This window comes from Anomaloglossus baeobatrachus, chromosome 3, assembly GCF_048569485.1.
Source record: "Anomaloglossus baeobatrachus isolate aAnoBae1 chromosome 3, aAnoBae1.hap1, whole genome shotgun sequence".
NCBI classification, from domain to species: domain Eukaryota; kingdom Metazoa; phylum Chordata; class Amphibia; order Anura; family Aromobatidae; genus Anomaloglossus; species Anomaloglossus baeobatrachus.
The window spans coordinates 95,873,228-95,894,875 of record NC_134355.1 but is presented as its reverse complement, the minus strand read 5'-3'; the positions used below and the strand labels follow the sequence as shown (position 1 = coordinate 95,894,875).

Below are 21,648 nucleotides of genomic sequence, written 5' to 3'. Positions count from 1 at the left end.
ATACGACCCCAAGAATACCATCCCTTCAGTCAAGCATGGTGGTGGCAGCATCATGATGTGGGGCTGTTTCTCAGCCAAGGGGCCTGGCCATCTGGTCCGCATCCATGGGAAGATGGATAGCACGGCCTACCTGGAGATTTTGGCCAAGAACCTCCGCTCCTCCATCAAGGATCTTAAGATGGGTCGTCATTTCATCTTCCAACAAGACAACGACCTAAAGCACACAGCCAAGAAAACCAAGGCCTGGTTCAAGAGGGAAAAAATCAAGGTGTTGCAGTGGCCTAGTCAGTCTCCTGACCTTAACCCAATTGAAAACTTGTGGAAGGAGCTCAAGATTAAAGTCCACATGAGACACCTAAAGAACCTAGATAACTTGGAGAAGATCTGCATGGAGGAGTGGGCCACGATAACTCCAGAGACCTGTGCCGGCCTGATCAGGTCTTATTAAAGACGATTATTAGTTGTAATTGCAAACAAGGGTTATTCCACAAAATATTAAACCTAGGGGTTGAATAATAATTGACCCACACTTTTATGTTGAAAATGTAACTGAGCAACATAACTTGTTGGTTTGTAAGATTTATGCATCTGTTAATAAATCCTGCTCTTGTTTGAAGTTTGCAGGCTCTAACTTATTTGCATCTTATCAAACCTGCTAAATCTGCAGGGGGTTGAATACTACTTGTAGGCACTAGTATATATATATATATATATATATATATATATATATATATATATATATATATATATATATATATATATATATATATATATATATATATATATATATATATATATATATATATATATATATGAGAGAGATATGTGCGTGTGTGTATATATATGGATGGATGAGTGTGTGTATATATAGATGGATGAGTGTGTGTATATATAGATGGATGTGTGTGTGTGTATATATCTAGATGGATGGATGGATGGGGGTGTGTGTGTATATCTAGATGGATGTGTGTGTGTGTGTGTGTGTGTGTGTGTGTGTGTGTGTGTGTGTGTGTGTGTGTGTGTGTGTGTGTGTGTGTGTGTGTGTGTGTGTGTGTGTCGCAGGCACAGACTGGATGCACCAGTATGGAGATCTACTAGCCCCCCCCACACCCCTACTTTCCCCACCTTCAGATAAATTACTTACGGTACATCTGGAGGAAGTTAGCGCTGCTGCTCTCACACATACAGATGTATGTGATACACCAGAAGGCGGGGAGACTGATGCAGCCACTGACTGGCCGCCAGAATTGCGTAATGTCACACTGGAGACACTGCCAACACTGCTGGAATGGCTCCTGCACTGGGGAGGAGTATAAGTTTCATCATTTTTAATGTTCATAGGGGAAACAAATCGGGTTGGGAACATGTTATCCGAATAATGGACGTGTCGTCCTTGCCCCAAAAAAAAAGAAAATTAAAAAAAAAAAAGAAAATGGGAGCTTGCATTTAAAGTGCAACATTTTTGAAGGATTATTCTCATTATAAAAGAATCAAATTGCAACAAGCTTGTAAAAATAAGCACCTTTGCAATTCACTTTTTTTTTTTTTTTTTTTTTTTTTTTTAAAATTAAGATTTTTTTGTTCAGAAGAACATAGGGATTGTTAATTTTCAATTTTGACCACCGCTGCAGTCCAACATCCGTGGCAAGCTTCCTAGAACGGAAAGTGCAGCACTTTACAAGTACCTTCCAATAGAACTGCTCTGACATTAGCAGAATCACTGGACCTGGTCAGCTTCGGTGCAACCTCGCTCCTCCAAGGCTGCATAGGTAGGGGTATCTTAGCAGTGTCCTGAGAGCAGAGTTCTTCTGGTCAGCGGCACAATGAAACCTGAAGATTCAAACCGGAGCGGAGCACCACTCCCAGGTGCGCAGGAAGCTGCAAGGCATTGGAACAGAGCATTTCTGCCAAAGAAAACCTCTTTGGCTATGTCTGCACGCTGCAGTTTATGTTCTAGTAGAAAACGCGACTTTCGCCGCTTTGTTTAGTAAACTTAATGGCTGGAAAAGCTAAAAAAAAATTGCAGGACAAAACCACAGAATTGACATGCTGCAGTTTTTTTGTCAGCTCAAAAGTGCGGCAAAAAAAAAACAAATAAAAAAACAAAAACAATGTGCACACAGCATTTCAAAATTCTCCGACTTTGCTAGGGGAAGAAAGACATGCAGTTTTAGGCAACAAACTGCAACAAAAAATGCAGCACGTGCATGGAGCTTTACAGAAACCCAACTGTGAAAATGATATTTAGCCTATTATCCATGCACTTAAATTTAAATATAAATATTAAAGGGAACCTGTCAGGTGCAATATGCACCCAGAACCACGAGCAGGTCTGCGTAAATATTACTAATCCTTGCATTTAGAAGCATAGATAAAGGAATCTTTAGAAAAAGTATTTCTAAAGATCTTTTAGGATATGCTAATGAGCGAGGGGACTAGTCACAAGTGCGTTAGTTCCTGCGCTCATTTTGTCCTCTTAACATATTACCACGCCCACAGGGGTATACCAACATTCTATTCAATGCAGCATCACCAGTGACCGCTGATCAGAAATCCCGGCACTTCCAATCGTGTGCAGTAGACCTCTCTGAAGCAGGGACGCGTACACCCTACATACTGCGCATGACCGGAAGTGCCGGGCATTCAGAGCAGAGGTCACAGTGGACATAGGTATGCGCGTCACCACTGGTGATGCTGCATTGAACAACATATTCGTATACCCCTGTGGGCGTGCCAACATGTTAAAAGGGCGGAATGAGCGCAGGGACTAACACCCTTGCAACTAGTCGCTCACCTCAGTAGCATATGATAAAAGATCTTTAAAAATGCTTTTTCTAAAGATCCCTTTATCTATGCTAGTGTATATAGGGACAGTTAGGCCGGGATTAGAAATATGCACCCAGAGCTGCTCGTGGTTCTGGGTGCATATTGCACCTGACAGGTTGCCTTTAAGGCTAGTTTCACACTTGCGTTGAACGGTATCCGTTGCATTGCGTTGTGTGACGGATGCAACGGATGTGTTGCATATAGTGGCACAACGGATGCAACGGATGCTGCAAAACAACGCAATTAGTTTTGGTTTTTTTTTTTTACAGTTTTACCAGCGGCAGACTATTGTGAACGATCAGCTGATCGCTCCCAGTAGCCGGCCGCCGGGTGATCAGCTGATCGCTCCCAGTAGCCGGCCGCCGGGTGATCAGCTGATCGCTCCCAGTAGCCGGCCGCCGGGTGATCAGCTGATCGCTCCCTGCAGCCGGCCGCCGGGTGATCAGCTGATCGCTCCCAGTAGCCGGCCGCCAGGTGATCAGCTGAGCGCTGTGACTTGCCGGCGGCCAGGCATGCTGGCGGCCGGTCGCTCAGCTGAGCGCTGTCGCTTGCCGATGGCCGGGCGCTCAGCTGAACGTTCGGCCAGCGCAAGCCAAAATAAAGTTTGATTTAAAAAAAAAAAAAAAAGAGCATGCGCAGTGAAATCCAGAGGATTCCGCTGCTCAAAATAACGTTACATGCTGCGTTCCTCCCGCTGGGCGGAAGCAACGGAGCGTCGCCCAGCGGAAACAACGCAGGTCCTTTTGGTACAATCCGTCACCCATACAAGTCTATGGGAAACAGCGGAATCCGTTAACGGATTCCGCTGTTTTCCAAAAGGGCGGATTGTAACGGAAGGAAATAAACGCAAGTGTGAAAGTACCCTTACACATAGATTGGGACACATAGCTTTGACACTGCGGACAATTTACTACATTCTGCGAAAATTCACCTCTTTTAGAGTATTATTACTTGACTAACATACTTAAACTAGACCCCTTTAAGTTTTTCTTTATCCTCACCTAGTGTTACCAGTATGAGCAATTACTAAGCACTCCAAAGTCAATTCCCAACCTAACAAACCTGTCAGCGGCTAGAAAATTATTTTTCAATAAAAGAATGGTACCTTTGGATGAAGGTGGGAAAAATAGGATAGGTATTATATTAATTATTTTTATACTGCTGGGATGAATACAGCCACATGGGTGAAATGGTCGGCAGATCAGTTTCCTGCTGTAGCCGAGTCTAGGACTTGTTTACAAGGAGAGAAAATAGCAATGGTTAAATATATCCACAGCTGACTAAAGGCAAACAAGAATGAAGTCGCATTTATCCTGTTTGGTGACTTAAGGGTGCTTTGCGATATCGCTAGCAATCTTGTTAGCGATGTGACACGCCAGATCACAGATGCGATCCACCGAGATCGCACATGTGACCGGTGCTATAAAACCGACCTATGTGCGCTCTCGGCAGATCGCATCTACGATCTGGCGTGTCACATCGCTAACAAGATCGCTAGCGATGTCGCAGCGTGTAAAGCACCCTTGAGTGTGATGGGAAAACCTCAATTTTGACTAAATATGTGTCCTCTACAGGTGGCCATAAATCTAAGGTTGTTTCTACCCCAGTTTATCACTCCCAACTCCCTCGCAGGAATGAAACCTGGATGGAAAATCTATAAGCCCTCTCCAGTCTGGGAGAAAAGCGGAGCTCACCTCAGCCCTAATGTCCCTTCATTTTTAGTGATCTGAGCACCTAAATCCCCACAGGTCAAAACTTCTGATGTTGACACGTCAAGAGTTATAGTGAATTCCACATTACCCTAAAAAAGATCCTATAAAAGTAGAATAGTGCAAAAATGGTAATGAAACCTGAAATATATGCATTTAAATGGAACCTGTCAGGTGCAATATGTACCCAGAAGCACGAGCAGCTCCAGGTGTATATTAGTAATCCCTGTGTAACCGTCCCTGTATACCCTGGCCTAGATAAAGAGATCTTTTCAAAAAGTATTTATAAAGATCTTTTATCTTGTGATAATGAGCGCAGGACTAGTCCCAAGGGTTTTATATCCCCCGACTAGTCCGCCCTCTTAGCATGTTAGCACACCCACAGGCGCGTACTAATATGCTAATGGATGCACAGTGTCACCAGTGGTGCCGCGCGTACCTCTGTTCGTGCTTCTGAATGCAGTCACTTCCAGTCATGCGCAGTAGACCTCTCTGAAGTCGGGACATGTACACTCTGCTTCATACTGCGCATGACCAGAAGTGCCCGGCATTCAGAAGCGCAGTCACTACAAACACAGGTACGTATTAAACATACAAAGGAAATATCCATATGAGTAGGTAAGTAAACACTATAGAGTTAGTAAACAGTGAATGCAACCACTGATCATACTAGTGGGTATTCCTGTAGGGAAGCCCACATATAAAATGCAATCCACAAAATAGAATATTGAAAGCAGGAGGACAAAGAGTGGATAATATGCAAAAAATCATCAGAGTTTTTATTATATCAAGATTCAAAAAAGTGCAATGAGTAAACAAACGGGATATTGGCACATGTAGATACAATAGTAGCAACCATGAGGAATCATATAATACAATAATATTGTAATATAATGTTGTGTCGCCTCATTCTTGTTGTGTTGTATTTTCATTTTTGGTTTTCTTTTCTCCTGTCCTGGTCCCTTGCCTCATCATGCCTGATTGTCTGGATACATTCTACAGTCTGACCGCCTAGAAAGGAATTCCCCATGATTTATTGTTCATTGGATCCCTTTATATGGATTACCATTATGAATTATCTTTATTACTGTGACATGTCTATGTTTTCTGATGTCTCTATGTATGGGGGTTCTTCCTAAGTCAGCAGCCGGTATGTGCACATGCGCGCCCTGCGTCCTTTCCCGGCGTGCCTGGCGGCGTCTTCTGGGCGGTGTTGTGGGGGGGGGGGGGGGGGGGACTCCAGTTCTTTATCTTGGCACTATTGGCACTTTATTAGTGGGTGGTATTTTACACCTTCACTGTTTTCGGTATGTAGCACTGTCAGTGAATTGGTATTTACCCTGTGTGCTATACATGACATTCTTATTATTGTATTATATGATTCCTCATGGTTGCTACTATTGTATCTACATGTGCCAATATCCCCTTTGTCTTTCTTGTAGGTTTACTCATTGCACTTTTTTGAATCTTGATATGCAAAAAATCAGAGTTTTTATTATATTATCCACTCTTTGTCTTCCTGCTTTCAAAACACAGGTACGTGCGGCACCGCTGGTGATGCTGCATTGAATAGCATGTTAGTACACACCTGTGGGCGTGCTAGCAATGTAAGAGGGCGGACTAGTGGGGGGGGGGGGAACATAACGCCCTTGGGACTAGTCCCCGTGCTCATAACAAAAGATAAAAGATCTTTAGAAATACGGTACTTTTTCCAAAGGTCCCTTTATCTATGCTAGTGTATACAGGGACTGGTAGGCAGGGATTACTAATGTACACCCAGAACTACTCGTGGTTCTGGGTGCATATTGCACCTGACAGGTTCCCTTTAAGAGAAAGGAAAAAGAAAAAAAAAAAAAATGTCCCTAGAGGTGGACAACCCCTTACACAGTGCTCATTTGCCACTTGGTTTTTGCAGGCCAATTTATTCAAACTTAGAAGGGTTTGTTTTATAAAATCGGACCAAATTAGACTTGTCTACAATGTATTTCAATGTTTTCTATTTTGTTTTTTAAGTATGGACAATCAGGCTGCCCAAAAAAAAAAAAAAAAGCAAAAAAAAAAACCCAAACCACAGCATTCATATGACAAAAACTTGATGTGTGTGAACAAAGCCTCTTATTAAAGGGTACTTTACACGCTGCGATATCTCTATCAATATCGCTAGCGTGCGTACCCACCCCCGTCGGTTGTGCAACATGGGCAAATCGCTGCCCGTGGCGCACATCGCTTACACCCGTCACACGGACTTACCTTCTCTGCAACGTCGCTCTGGCCAGGGAACTGCTTCTTTCTAAGGGGGTGGTTCGTGCGGCGTCACACGGCAGCCGTCCAATAGCAGAGGAGGGGCGGAGATGAGCGGGCAGAACATGCCGCCCACGTCCATCCTTCCTCATTGCCGGTGGACGCAGGTAAGGAGATGTTCGTTGTTCCTGCGGTGTCACACATAGCGATGTGTGGTGCCGCAGGAACGACAAACAACCAGCGGCATGCACCACCAACGATATTATGAAAAGGAGCGACGTGTCAACGATCAACGATTTTTGACGTTTTTGCGATAGTTGATCGTCGCTCCTTGGTGTCACACGCTGCAATGTCGCTAACGACGCCGGATGTGCGTCACAAACACTGTGCCCCCGACAATATGTCGTTAGCAATGTCACAGCGTGTAAAGCACCCTTAAGTCTAAGCCTGGTAGGGGTTAAGACTCATTCCCTGAAATACAAAGTGACCCAAGAACATGATTACACAGACCCTAAACAAGTCTCCTGATAATACACAGCACGGCTTCTTTGTTAAATTGGAACAAAAGTCACTTCAACTCATTTTCTCATAGATTTAGAAGATTAAGCCTCAAATTACGGTATTTCAGAGCATAACAAGTATTAACCTCATAACGACGGCCGTACGACTTAAAGCGGCGGCAAAACAGGGTACTTATTCTGTTCCGCCGCTTTAAAGCGGCGGCCCGAAAAAACCCTGTAGCGCCCCCCAGCGACCGAAAATCTCGGGGGTTTCAGCTACCGGGGGTAGCTGAGACCCCCCAGATTATGAATCGGGGTGTTTTTTTTGGACCCCGATCATGTGATCGGCGGTATACACTGTATACCGACGAACACATGAAAAAAAAAGAAATGGCCGGTAAAACTGATTTCTTTTTCATCTGACATGATCAAACATGTCAGATGAGAAAGAAATCTAACCCCCTAGTGCCCCCAAAGCCCCCGGTACCGGAGAGTCCCCCCACCCCCACCGGACATCCAAAATGGCGCCGAAGCGCACAGAAAACTGCCGCCGGCGTCGGCTCTGCAGTCATTTCCCTCCGATCTGAAATGATCAAACATTTCAGATCGGAGGGAAATGTCCTCCCCCTGACCCCTCCTCAGGTCCACCGGAGCCCTCTGGTCACCGGAGCCCCCTCCGGTTCTCCAGAGCCACCACCCCCCTCCGGAGCGTGGAAGATGGCGGCGCACAGCGCGCGGCCGCCTTCATTCTGCTCTTTCTGCCGCATGTGACACGTCACATGCGGCAGAAAGGTGTCCCCAGGTCCCACTAGGTCACCCCCCGTCACCCCCCCGTCACCCCCCCCCAGCCCCCGGTTATACGTTACCTGGCTGCTGGTGCTCCGGGCCCGCGATCGCCGCCTCCTTCTTCAATGCTGGCGGCGCATGCGCAGACAGCGGCTGTCAGCTGGATCCCTGCAAGCAGGGATCCTGCTGACGTCGCAACTGCACAAGCTACTCCACTGTGGACCGGGGGAGGGTGAGTGCGGTAATCTGCAGTCACACTCCTCACATGGAGAGACTGCTGTTCCAGAAAATGGGGGGTACGTTCTGTGAGCGTGCCCCTCATATTCTGGAATGAGGTTACTGCAGGTCACTCTGCCCTAGGTTGGACCGGGGCAGTGTGAGTGCAGTATTCTCAGATTACTGCACCCACACTGCTCATGGAGAGCTTGCTCTTCCAGAAAATGGGGGATACGTTCCCTAAACGTGCCCCCCATATTCTAGAAGATCCAGAGTCGGCGTGGGACCTCCAAAATGGATTACAGCGACCGGAATTTCTTTATTTTCAATAAATTGGTAAAAGAGGAATGTTTCGGGGAGTGTTTTTTCAAATAAATTTTTTTTTTGTCTTTTTTTTTTCTATTACTGACTGGGTTAGTGATGTCGGGTATCTGTTCAGATGCCGTGACATCACTAACCCCAGGGCTTGATGCCAGGTGACATTACAGCTGGTATCAACCCCATATATTACCCCGTCTGCCACCGCACCAGGGCGCGGGATGAGCTGGGGCGAAGCGCCAGGATTGGCGCATCTAATGGATGCGCCACTTCTGGGGCGGCTGCGGCCTGCTATTTTTAGGCTGGGAAGAGTCCAATAACCATGGCTCTTCCCACCCTGAGAATACCAGACCCCAGCTGTCCGCTTCACCTTGGCTGGTGATCTAATTTGGGGGGGACCCCACGTTTTTTTTTTTTAAAAAAAACGCCTGGGGAGCCCTCCAAATTGATCACCAGACAAGGTGAAGCTGTCAGCTGTGGTTTGCAGGCTACAGCTGTCTGCTTTACCCTAGCTGGCTATCAAAAATAGGGGGGACCCCACGTCGTTTATTTTAATTATTAATTTTTTGGGGGGCTAAATACAAGGCTAGGCACCCTTTAGTGCCACATGAAAGGCACTAAAGGGCGCCAGCTTAGAATATGCAGGGGGTGGGACGTTATATATGTTTGACATCTATCCATTCATCCATTGTAGCATTTTAGGCTGTGTGCCCACAATCAGGGTTTGCAGCGTTTTGGGCGCAGATTGTTTTCCCTGCGTCCATAGCGCTGCATTGTGCAGTAGAAGCACAGTGGAAGGATTTTTAGAAATCCCATGCCCAATGTGCTTCTTTTCTCCGCAGCATAAACCGACCTGTGGCGCAGCTTCCCGAGCCTCAGCGTGTCAATTTATGCTGCGGAGATGAGTGTGCTCTGCAGGTAGCATAGAACTAAAGTCCACAGCAGCCTGAACCCAAATCGTGGGCATGGGCAGCTGCGTTCTCCCGTGGACAACACTCACATCTCTGCAGGAAGGTTGACACTCTGTACTAGACGCCGTGTCGCTGAATCATGGCCACATAGCCTAAAAGTGAGACATTTGTTGCTACAGCAACATTTTTGTGAAGTACCTGTGGATTCAAAATGCTTACTATACTCCTGAATAAAATCCAGTTTCCAAAATGGAGTCACTTGTGGGGGGTTTCTGCTGTATAGGTACCCAAGGGGCCCTGCTAATGTGACATGGTGCCCGCAATTTATTTCAACTTTTCCAGAATTCAAATGGTGCTCCCTCCATTCCAAGCCCTCCCATTTATCCAAACAGAGGTTTTTGGCCACATGTGGGGTATCCCTGTGCTCATAAGACATTGGATAACAACCTGTGGGGTCCACGGTTTGTTGTTGTCTCTTGAAAAAGTGAGAAATTTGATGCTAAAGCAACAGTTTTGTGAAAAAAATGAAAATTTTCAATATGGCAACCTAAGCTTATCAAATTCTGTGAAGTACTCGTGGATTCAAACTGCTCACTATACACCTAGATAAAAGCCTTGAGGTGTCTTGTTTCCAGAATGAAGTCACTTGTGGGGGACCGCCACTGTTTAGGCACCTCAGGGGCTCTCCAAATGCAACCTGGCGTCCGCTATTGATTCCAGCCAATTTTGCAGTCAAATGGCACTCCTTCCCTTCCGAGCCCTGCCATGCGCCCAAACAGTTGATTTCCACCACATATAAGGTATCGCCAAACTCAGGAGAAATTGCACAATAAATGTTATGCTGAATTTTTTCCTTTTACTCTTGTAAAAAAAAAAGCTACCTGGTTGAAATAACAATTTTGTGGTAAAATTTTATTTTTTTTTTTTCATGGCTCAACGTTATAAAATTCTGTGAAGCACCTGAGGGTTCAGGGTACTCACCAAACATCTAGATAAATTCCTTGAGGGGCCTAGTTTCCAAAATGGGGTCACTTGTGCGGGGTTTCTGCTGTTTAGGTACCTTAGGGGACCTCCAAATGCGACATGGTGCCCGCAATCTTTTTCAGGCAAATTTCCTTTCTAAAATTCAAATATTGCTCCTTTCGTTCCAAGCCCTCCCATTTGTCCAAACAAAGGTTTCAGACGACATGTGAGGTACCACCGCGCTCATAAAAAAGTGGGTAACAAACCTTGAGGTCAAATTTTTGGAATTACCTCTTGAAAAAGTGAGAAAATTGATGCTAAAGCAACATTTTTGAGAAAATTATTAAAATTTTCAATATGACAACGTAACGTTAACAAAATCTGTGAAGTACCTGTGGATCTAAAATGCTCACTATACCCCTAGATAGAAGCCTTGAGGGGTCTAGTTTCCAAAATGGTGTCACTTGTGAGGGATTTCTTCTGTTTAGGTACCTTAGCGGACCTGTAAATGCAACATGGTGCCCGCAATCTATTTCAGCCAAATTTGCTTTCCAAAATTCAAATATTGCTCCTTCTGTTCCGAGCCCTCCCATTTGTCCAAACAGAGGTTTCTGACCACATGTGGGGTATCGGCGCGCTCATAAGAAAGTGGGGAACAAGTTTTGGGGTCCATTTTGTTGTGTTATTTCTTCTAAAAGTGAATACATTTGGGTTAGAGCAACATTTTTAGGTAAAATTTATTTTTTGCTTTTTTTCATTCCACATTGCTTTTGTTCATGTGAAGCACCTGAAGGGTTAATAAACTTCTTGAATGTGGTTTTGAGTACTTTGGGGGGGTGCAGTTTTTAGAATGGTGTCACTTTTGGGTATTTTCTGTCATCTAGGCCTATTGAAGTCACTTCAAATGTGATGTGGTCCCTAAAAAACTGGTTTTGTAAATTTTGATGTAAAAATGAGAAATTGCTGATAAACTTTGAACCCCTCTAACTTCCTAACAAAAAAGAATTTTGTTTCCAAAATTGTGCTGATGTAAAGTAGACATGTGGGAAATGTTATTTATTAACTATTTTGTGTCACAGAAATCTCTGGTTTAACGGTATAAAAATTCAAAAGTTGAAAATTGCTAAATTTTCAAAATTTTTGCCAAAATTCAATTTTTTTCATAAATAAACACAAAAAATATTGTCCTAAATTTGGTACTAACATGAAGTCCAATATGTGACGAAAAAACAATCTCAGAATCACCGGGATCCGTTGAAGCGTTCCAGAGTTATAACCTCATGAAGTGACACTGGTCAGAATTGCAAAATTTGGTCTGGTCATTAAGGTGAAAATTAGCTCCGTCACTAAAGGGTTAAGCTTCCGGCTAAAATCACAACAATGTCATCGGCTCCACGGGATCACAGACAAATCAAACCTACAATAACCTAAAGTTTACAGCACAACTGGTAGACTACCTGGGAATTGGAAAGCAATAGGAGCGTCCAGACACTTTCCATAGGGGCTGCCTGTCTTCAGTCTATCCTTCCCCTATACTTACGCACATCAGGTTCAGATGAGCATCAATGTGTTTTCAGTATAAAGAGGGAAAGTTGGCATCAAACACCTCTGGTGCCATCTTATCTCCTCTTAAAACAAAACGATTGGGCATGTTCAAATCTAAAGGCCACGTCTCACTAAGCGACATCGCTAGCGACATCGCTGCCGAGTCATGGTTTTTGTGACGCAACAGCGATCTTGCTAGCGATGTCGCTGTGTGTGACATCCAGCAACGACCTGGCCCCTGCTGTGAGGTCGCCGGTCGTTGCTGAATGTCCTGGACCATTTTTTGGTCGTTGCTTTCCCGCTGTGAAGCACACATCGCTGTGTTTGACAGCGAGAGAGCAACGATCTGAATGTGCAGGGAGCCGGCTTCTGCGGACGCTGGTAACCAAGGTACACATCAGGTAACCAAGCAAAGCGCTTTGCTTGGTTACCCGATATTTACCTTGGTTACCAGCGTCCGCAGCTTCTAGAAGCCGGCTCCCTGCACACGTAGCCAAGGTACACATCGGGTAACTATAAGCAAAGCGCTTTGCTAGTAACCCGATGTGTACCATGGTTACCAAGCACAGTGTCATTACACAGGTCGCTGGTGGCTGATCTCTGATCGCTGTGGAGATCTGCCTGATTGACAGCTCACCAGCGACCATGTAGCGACGCTCCAGCGATCCCTGCCAGGTCAGCTTGCTGGTGGGATCGCTGGAGCGTTGCTTAGTGCGATGGTACCTTAACTGCCTAATCCTATTGGTTTCTAATGCCAGCCATTGTGAGACCTAAAACTTATTAGATGATTGTCCTGTTCCATAAAACCGGCAGGTACAGTCAATATAAATCGAATGTGTATAATGTCATAATTAACACCCTTTTGGTTTCATATAGAAAGGTCTGACCATGTAGTACAGGGTTGTAGAACCGGCATGAGCCACTGATCCGTGCAGAATAGATTCCCTCTACAGCAATGAATTATATATTAACAGGTATAAAAAGGTTTTGTCCCTCATAAATGCACCAAAATTAAGAAATGTGCTCCTCTTAATAATTTTCACCAACTACTCTTTTCACTACTAGTAAAAATGGGACAATAAGCATCAGAAAGCTGCGCCATGGTCAAATTCCTGTCTTGGGTGCCATGTTATTCACTGATGAAAAGACACAAACGTCAGACCTACATTTGCATAAGAAAACACAAATCTATAATGCTAGTTCAGACAGATCCTCCGGAAAATCATTACTTGCTTCACATATTTCATGTAGCTCTGGTTGGAGGAGGTTTACAGATAAAATGCAGACCTACACTATCGAAATGACCACAGGCCTTCCATAAACTCCAACATTTGGAGTTATATATATTTAAAGCACCACTCCAGTTTTTTTTTTTGCAGCACTGGAGTGGTGCTTTAAGGCCCTGTGCGCACTGGAAAATGGAATTTTCTCAAGAAAATTCCGCAGGTATTCAAAGATTACCGCACCCGCGGTAAAAAACCGCGGCAAACCGCACCCGAAAACCGCATGCGGTTTGCCGCGGTATTGTTCGCGGTATTGCCGCGTGTGGGTTGGTATGTGCTTTATTGCATTCAATGCAATAAAGCACATTGAAGAAAAAAAAAAAAAGTAATTTCATTCTAAGACAGAAGAATAGATAGATAGACAGACAGAGGGATAGATAGAAGGATAGATTGATAGAGGGATAGATAGATTCCCTGTGAGCACACTCTGCATTTCCCACGGTCAGCAGTGAGTTCACATTACCGGCCGTGGGAAATGACCGGTAATTACCTCTGCTGTCTCGCTGCAAGGCTGCATTCATTCAGCGCTGTGACAGTGCCAGTCGCGGCTGGATGTAAGCAGTGCAGGACCTGTGGATTACGTCGGAGCTTTGTTTCGGGAAGGGTTAATAAAAGGGTGAACGAGGCTTGTTTGTGTTTTATTTAGAATAAAGGATTTTTCGGTGTCTGTTTTTTCACTTTACTTACGGGTTGATCATGTCAGCTGTCACATAGACGCTGCCATGATCAAACCTGGAGTTAATGGCGGTGATCCGCCACCATTAACCCCTTGTATTACCTTGACTGCCACTGCTACACGGCAGCAAGAAGAGCCGGGGACACTCCGGTACTGCCGCATAATGCATGCGGCAGTCCCGGAGCAGCTGCGGCTGATATTCTCGGCTGCGGGAGGGGGAGTGAGGCGGGAGACATTAACCCTGCCCCTCGTCCTCCCCAGCCTGAGAATACCGGGCCGCCGCTGTGTGCTTACCTCAGCTGGACGGTAAAAATACAGGGGAGCCTACGTGTTTTGTTTTCTATATTTCCGTTTGATTTCAATGTGTATTCTATGTGTCTGTGTCCTGTGTCTGTGATGTCTGTGTGTGTCTGTGATCTGTGTGTGTTTACTCTCTGCTTTGCTTCCTCTTCCAGTAATGACATCACTTCCCTGAAAAACCGCAGGCAGCGATGTACATTACCGGAGGTAAACCGCGAAATACCGCAGGGAATAACGCAGGAAACCGCACAGAATTTGCTGCCTGCGTTATTCCCTGCGGGATTTCCCGATTACAATGCAGTCAATGAAGTGAAATCCCGCAGCGATGTGCGGAAAAGAATTGACATGCAATTGTTTTTGCTGCGGGAATCCCGCAGCAAAACATGCAGCTGTCAAAATCCGCCTAGTGCGCACAGGATTTTTTTTTCCCATAGGTTTTGCTGGTGATTCACTGCAGAGATGTTATGAACATTTTCTGCAGCGAAACATGCAGCAAATCCGCAGAAAATCCGCGGCAAAATCCGGTAAGTGCGCACAGGGCCTAAATGTCTTATACTCACCTGCCGCCATCTTTTATTTTACTTATTTTACGCACTTATATAGCTCTATTAATTCCACAGCGCTTTACAGAGGTTAGCATCACTGTCCACATCAGGGCTCACAATCTAAGCTCCCTATCTGGAGGTGTTTGGAGTTTCAGAGGAAATCGGAGAACCCGGAGGAAACCCATGATAACAAAGGGGAGGCTCTGCTCGCCCGATGTGGCCAATGGCTGCAATATTGCGAATCTTAATCTTGTGGCAATTAGCCATAGAGGTGGATGGAGTCTGGGTTACAAGCGGCATATGCACAGTCTGATCGGACCTTGCGTCTAGCGCTGCACGGCGACGTGTCACATTACAACATCACATCTAATGACTCGCTGTGGTGTCACACTGCCACGTCCAGCTACAGAGACACATGACTCATCTGCCATAGACTTCAATGCAAATTATATGTGACTAATTTTTTTTGAGAGATAGTCATATATATACACACACACACACACACACACACACATACCATATATATACCAACACATTTTGAGCAAACTGACAGCTCTAAAATAGCTGTGAGATGGCGAGTTAGGCCGGTTTCAGGTGTGTGTGGTGTGTGATATCCATTTTTAACTTGGATGTCACACATACCCATGTTATTCTAGGGTGTTACTCACACGACCGTGTTCTCACATGGACCGTGTGACCCCGCACGCAAACATGGAGGCATGTCCATTTTTTCTCCAGCAGCACTGATGTCACACGGCCCGCACACTGATGTGATCCGTGTGACATCAGTGTGACACGTACCGGAGAAAACACAGGTCTTTAAAATAAAAAGATTTTCTGTATTCACCTGTATCCAGTGAGGCTTTCCTCGGCTCTGCTGTCTCTTGCTTCTGACCCCCACTAATTATGCTCATAGAATATTCACTGCACTTCGGACCTGGAAGCAGGAGCATCGCCGGGACAACATCGGGGACTGCATTGCCAAGGACAGCATCACCGGAGACTGTGTCGCCGGAACAGGTGAGCATTCAGCAAGCAAGCAGTGTATGTGCAGTGACGTCCAGGAGGTCACCGGAGTTCCCAATGAACTCTGATGAACCCATGAAGTCACCATCGTGACACCCGCTGTAGCTCGGATGTCGCTGGGGTGTAATCAGGAGGTCATGAGAGTTGATTGGGAACTCCGATGACCTCCTGGACGTCAGTGCACACACACTGCTTGCTTACTGGCTACTCACGTGTCACCAGCGCCGTCAACGGCGATGCCGTCCCCGACTGTCTCCTGCGATGCTTCGGCTTCCAGGTGCATGGAATATTCAGGGAGTATAATTAGCGGGGGACAGAAGCGGGAGGCAGCAGAGCCGAAGAAAGCAGCTCTGGATACAGGTGAACATAGAATTTTTTCAAAGACGCATGTTTTCTCCGGTACGTGTCACACGTATGCAAGCACAGATATCACATGTGTGACACACATATGTATGACCATACCCATGCATGTGACTTGCACCTGTTTAAACACGGACGTCTGAAAGGGGCCTTACACTATTTTTTTGTCTGAGAGTTACAGTCGCCATACAGCTTTATTGCGGTTGTTAATCCTCATTAGTATGGACTTTTTTGTTTTTTAAATTCTTTCCCTCCCAACACACACAACTTTGGGGAAACTTAGATGCGGAGCACTGGGGGTAGAAATGTTCCCTGATTACACATGTGCCAGTCCAACCTAACAGTGCCCATTGGATCCTGCACTGAACCACAATGCAGATGTGATCAGAACAAAGTGAAGTATAGTAAAGTGGCAGACTGAGGATTTATAAATGACAGAAGATCAAGACGCTCTGATCAACCACACGTTATAATCTGCACGGCAATCATCAAAAAATTCTCAAAACAATGGTGCAGGGAGGAAAATTGGTGCAAATGACAATGGAATATGCTCCACACTACTGCCGGGCAGACGGGTGCAGCTGTGGACCCCAGGTACCTGGCTCTGTGGCCCCACGGACTTGCAGGGTGACTTGGGAAGTGCTCATGGTGCTGATTTCTTCCTATGACGTCCACACATAAAAGCTTCTTCTCTGGAGAAAAAAAACAAATAGTCATCAATACGATGGCAAGGCACGACTACGCGGGCAAGGCACGACTACGCGGGCAAGGCACCACTACGCGGGCAAGGCACCACTACGCGGGCAAGGCACCACTACGCGGGCAAGGCAGGACACCATGGCAGGCAAAGAGGGCAAGGCAGGACACCAGGCAGTATACACGGGCAAGCAGGAAGGGCAACACACCAGGCAGTGTACACAGGCAGGCATGGCAACGCACCGCTATTCCTAGACAGCTCCTATCGGGGTCACCTGGGGTCTTCTAGGAAGGTGACGGACTCCCCGGCCGTGACAGCAGCTCAGGGACACGAGCCTCTCACAGCGCAAACAATCCCACGTCCGTCCCCGCGTAGCCAGAACCGGTCCGGACCGGTATGAAGCCGCTCAGCTCCGTACAGCGCACTGAGCACCGGAAACTGTGACAGCATTGAATCACAGAGCCATACTCTACCCTGCCGCATCGAGCTCCGCCCAGCTGCAGCCCAGAGCCAATAGCGAAGCTCTGAGCTTCTATCCAATAATAGTGAAGCTACTGTCGCACTCTTCTAGTGAGGCATGAAAGAGCGTCTGTGATTGGCTGGATGCTGCTTCCTGGCTAGACACGGTCCCGGTTCCTCAGAAAGCGGTTTTCATAACTGCAGTCGTCACGTGACGCTCAGAATCGCGTCCTGCCGTCTGTGGGGAGTGCGATATATAACGGGTCTACATAAAACTAACCCGTCTGTGAAGCAAACTGTGTCAGAGCTGTAAACTGTGGTGTGACATGATAACTATTGTAATAAAGTGACCATTAAATGTGTCACTAGAACAAAGCTGTGTCATCACTACGTGCTACAAAATGACATTGTGTGTTGTGGAGCTGCGTTTTTTATAACAAAAGGGCCCAAAATGGCCCTTGTGACATTATGGCCAATACAGTGGATGCTTGGATTACGAGCAAAATTCGTTCCGGGAGTGAGCTCTTAAACCAAGTTACTCTTATATCAAAGCAAATTTTCCCATAGGAAATAACTGAAACGGAGACAATTCGTTCCACAACTCAAAAATATTTACTGTATTTATACAAACTTATTACAGTAATACAAGATAATGTTCTGTATTCATATAAAATTATTACAGAACACTAACACAAAATACTGTACAGTAAAAACATAAAAACATTAAACTGCACTTTAGCTTACAATAGAATTTTTGGCGTGCGGAAAATACACTATAGAGAGAAAAAAATGGTGTATAAATATGGTAATCTTTATTCTAGTACAATACACAAAAAACACACCCCAAACCTATTCTCCCCAAAATAAGGGCAGAACCAAGCCAAATGTGGGGTAGTGATACTGCACAGGCAGATTACAGTACAAGCAATGTGCTCTACTGGTTAGCAAAAAGAAAGTACAATACTGTATCTACAAATGTAAATTGATAGACATGCTATATAGTATATACTGTACAATGATATACAGTACATACAGTATGTATAGAGAGTTACCTCCAGAGCGGGTCAGTGCGCAGTGAAAGGATGGAACCGGAAGTATGAGCGGTGAGTATTTGCTCTTATTGCAAAGCATTGCTCTTAAACCAAGTTACAAATTTCTTTGTCGCTCCATTGGGAGACCCAGACAATTGGGTGTATAGCTTCTGCCTCCGGAGGCCACACAAAGTATTACACTTTAAAAAGTGTAACCCCTCCCCTCTGCCTATACACCCTCCCGTGCATCACGGGCTCCTCAGTTTTATGCTTTGTGTGGAAGGAGGCACACATCCACTCATGCATTCTCATTTTAGTTATATAGGTTGGAAGAAAAGTGGGCCCCCACGGGGCCCCCGGCATGTTCCCTTCTCACCCCACTATGTCGGCGGTGCTGTTAAGGTTGAGGTACCCATTGCGGGTACAAAGGCCGGAGCCTCATGCCGTCTCCTTCACCATCCCTTAGCGGCTCTGGGAGAAGTGGGATCCTGAGCGGTCATCCATTCACTGGGACCGTGCTCCCTCCGCAGCCCCTGTGGGAATCTGTCGGACAGGAGTCTATTTATCCTCAGGGACCGGGCCCTGCATCACTAAGGTACTCTGTGTCCCCATGGGGGATGTGCATGGAGCGCCTTCATCCCGGACGCTGCAGCAGCTGCTTATTTGTGACGGCCGGCGGACTTCCGCGCCAACCGCGCCTGCTTGTCGGCCGCGGTCTTAAATTTAGTCCCCGGCTTCAATTGCGGCCTAGTAGCAAAACTCCCGCCCCCGGGCCTGTCTATCAGGGGTAAGGGCGGGACTGCCGACCTGACGTCGGATGTGAGGGCCGGAGCATCCTGTATGTTTCCTCCCCCCTCACTGATCACTGTGGGGACTCCAGATTCCCGCACTTTTCTAGCGCCGCCCACGGCCCCACTCCTCCCCAGAGAGCTCTGGCAGCCATTTTTTTTGGCATTCTGCCGGTGGAGGATTTCCAGGAAAGAGCTCTGCAACGCTGGGAGACCTAAGGCAGGGAATCTGGAGGACACAATCTTCTGGTCAGGGCACCCTCCCAGATGGCGTGTCAAAACAGCCTTTCCGTCGCTCTGGCGACTCTCCAGCAGTTCGGGTGGATCATCAACTTCCCAAAATCCAAGTTGACACCGACCCAATCACTGACGTACCTTGGGATGGAGTTTCATACTCAGTCAGCGGTAGTCATGCTACCGCTGGACAAACAGCTGTCGCTGCAGGCAGGGGTGCAATCTCTTCTTCGGGGTCAGTCACACCCCTTGAGGCGCTTTATGCACTTCCTGGGGAAGATGGTGGCAGCGATGGAGGCAGTGCCCTTTGCGCAATTCCATCTGCGGCCACTCCAGTGGGACATTCTCCGCAAATGGGACAGGAGGTCGACTTCCCTCGACAGGAATGTCTCTCTTTCCCTTGCAACCAAGACGTCACTTCAGTGGTGGCTCCTTCCCAACTCTCTTTCGCAGGGAAAATCCTTCCTACCCCCAACCTGGGCTGTGGTCACCACGGACGCGAGCCTGTCAGGGTGGGGGGCGGTTTTTCTCCACCACAGGGCTCAGGGAACCTGGACTCCGATAGAGTCATCCCTTCAGATCAATATTCTGGAGATAAGGGCAGTGTATCTAGCCCTATTGGCCTTTCATCGGTGGCTGGAGGGCAGGCAGATCCGGATCCAGTCGGACAACGCCACTGCCGTCGCATACATCAACCACCAAGGCGGCACTCGCAGTCGTCAAGCCTTCCAGGAAGTCCGACGGATTCTGCAGTGGGTGGAAGCCACAGCTTCCACCATCTCCGCAGTTCACATCCCGGGTGTAGAAAACTGGGAAGCAGATTTTCTCAGTCGTCAGGGCATGGACGCGGGGGAATGGTCTCTTCCCCCAGACGTGTTTCCAGAGATCTGTCGCCGCTGGGGAACGCCGGACGTCGACCTCATGGCGTCACGGCACAACAACAAAGTCCCGGCATTCATGGTCTCAAGATCACAGAGCTCTGGCGGCGGACGCATTTCTAGTGGCAGTTACATCGCTCCGTAGAGTGTCGGAGCTGGCAGCGCTGTCATGCAAAGCCCCCTTCCTGGTTTTTCACCAGGATAAGGTGGTTCTGCGTCCTGTTCCGGAATTTCTCCCTAAGGTGGTATCTCCTTTTCATCTCAATCAGGATATCTCCTTACCTTCATTTTGCCCTAATCCAATTCACCAATGTGAAAAGGATTTGCACTCCTTAGATCTAGTGAGAGCACTCCGACACTACGTGTCTCGCACGGCGCCCCTGCGTCGTTCGGATGCGCTCTTTGTCCTTGTCGCTGGCCAGCGTAAGGGTTCGCAGGCTTCCAAGTCAACCTTGGCTCGGTGGATCAAGGAACCGATTCTTGAAGCCTACCGTTCTTCTGGGCTTCCGCTTCCTTTGGGGCTGAAAGCCCATTCTACCAGAGCCGTGGGTGCGTCCTGGGCATTGCGGCACCGGGCTACGGCTCAGCAGGTGTGTCAGGCAGCTACGTGGTCTAGTCTGCACACTTTCACAAAACACTATCAGGTGCATACCTATGCTTCGGCAGACGCCAGTCTAGGTAGGCGAGTCCTTCAGGCGGCGGTTGCCCACCTGTAAGAGGGGGTCGTTTTCGGCTCTTTTTATCGAGGTATTCTTTTACCCACCCAGGGACTGCTTTTGGACGTCCAAATTGTCTGGGTCTCCCAATGGAGCGACAAAGAAGAAGGGAATTTTGTTTACTTACCGTAAATTCCTTTTCTTCTAGCTCCTATTGGGAGACCCAGCACCCGCCCCTGTTCCCTTCGGGCTGGTTGTTCTTTTGTGTATACATGTTGTTCATGTTGAATGGTTCTTTTGGTTCATGGTTTCAGTTCTCCGAACATCCTTCGGATTGAATTTACCTTAGACCAATTTATAAGTTTCCTCCTTCCTACTTTTGCACCAAAACTGAGGAGCCCGTGATACACGGGAGGGTGTATAGGCAGAGGGGAGGGGTTACACTTTTTAAAGTGTAATACTTTGTGTGGCCTCCGGAGGCAGAAGCTATACACCCAATTGTCTGGGTCTCCCAATAGGAGCTAGAAGAAAAGGAATTTACGGTAAGTAAACAAAATTCCCTTCTTTGAAAGGCTTTGCTTGTCTTGCAAAACGCTCTCAAACCAAGTTACTCTTAATCCAAGATTCCACTCTACACATTTGACAATCACAAACCTGAACTTTCGCTTGTCAGAAACGTCTTATAATACGATGACGCTAC

The 21,648-nt window shown here is 46.7% G+C and overlaps 1 protein-coding gene across 4 annotated transcripts in view; it reads right to left on the bottom strand.

Moving 5' to 3' along the window:
• Window positions 1-17,380, bottom strand: part of GPCPD1 (glycerophosphocholine phosphodiesterase 1) — a 169,807-nt gene extending 152,427 nt beyond the window's left edge. For 2 of the 4 annotated variants that reach the window (XM_075339317.1, XM_075339318.1), the window contains exons 1-2: window positions 17,145-17,380; window positions 16,804-16,897 (exon numbers count right to left, since the gene is read on the bottom strand). In XM_075339317.1, the coding sequence (XP_075195432.1) occupies window positions 16,804-16,852 (49 nt within the window). In that variant the 5' untranslated portion in view covers window positions 16,853-16,897; window positions 17,145-17,380. The remainder of the gene's footprint in view (window positions 1-16,803; window positions 16,898-17,144) is intronic. The other 2 variants (XM_075339315.1, XM_075339316.1) reach the window with 2 other exon arrangements.
• Between the last annotated feature and the right edge of the window lie 4,268 nt (window positions 17,381-21,648).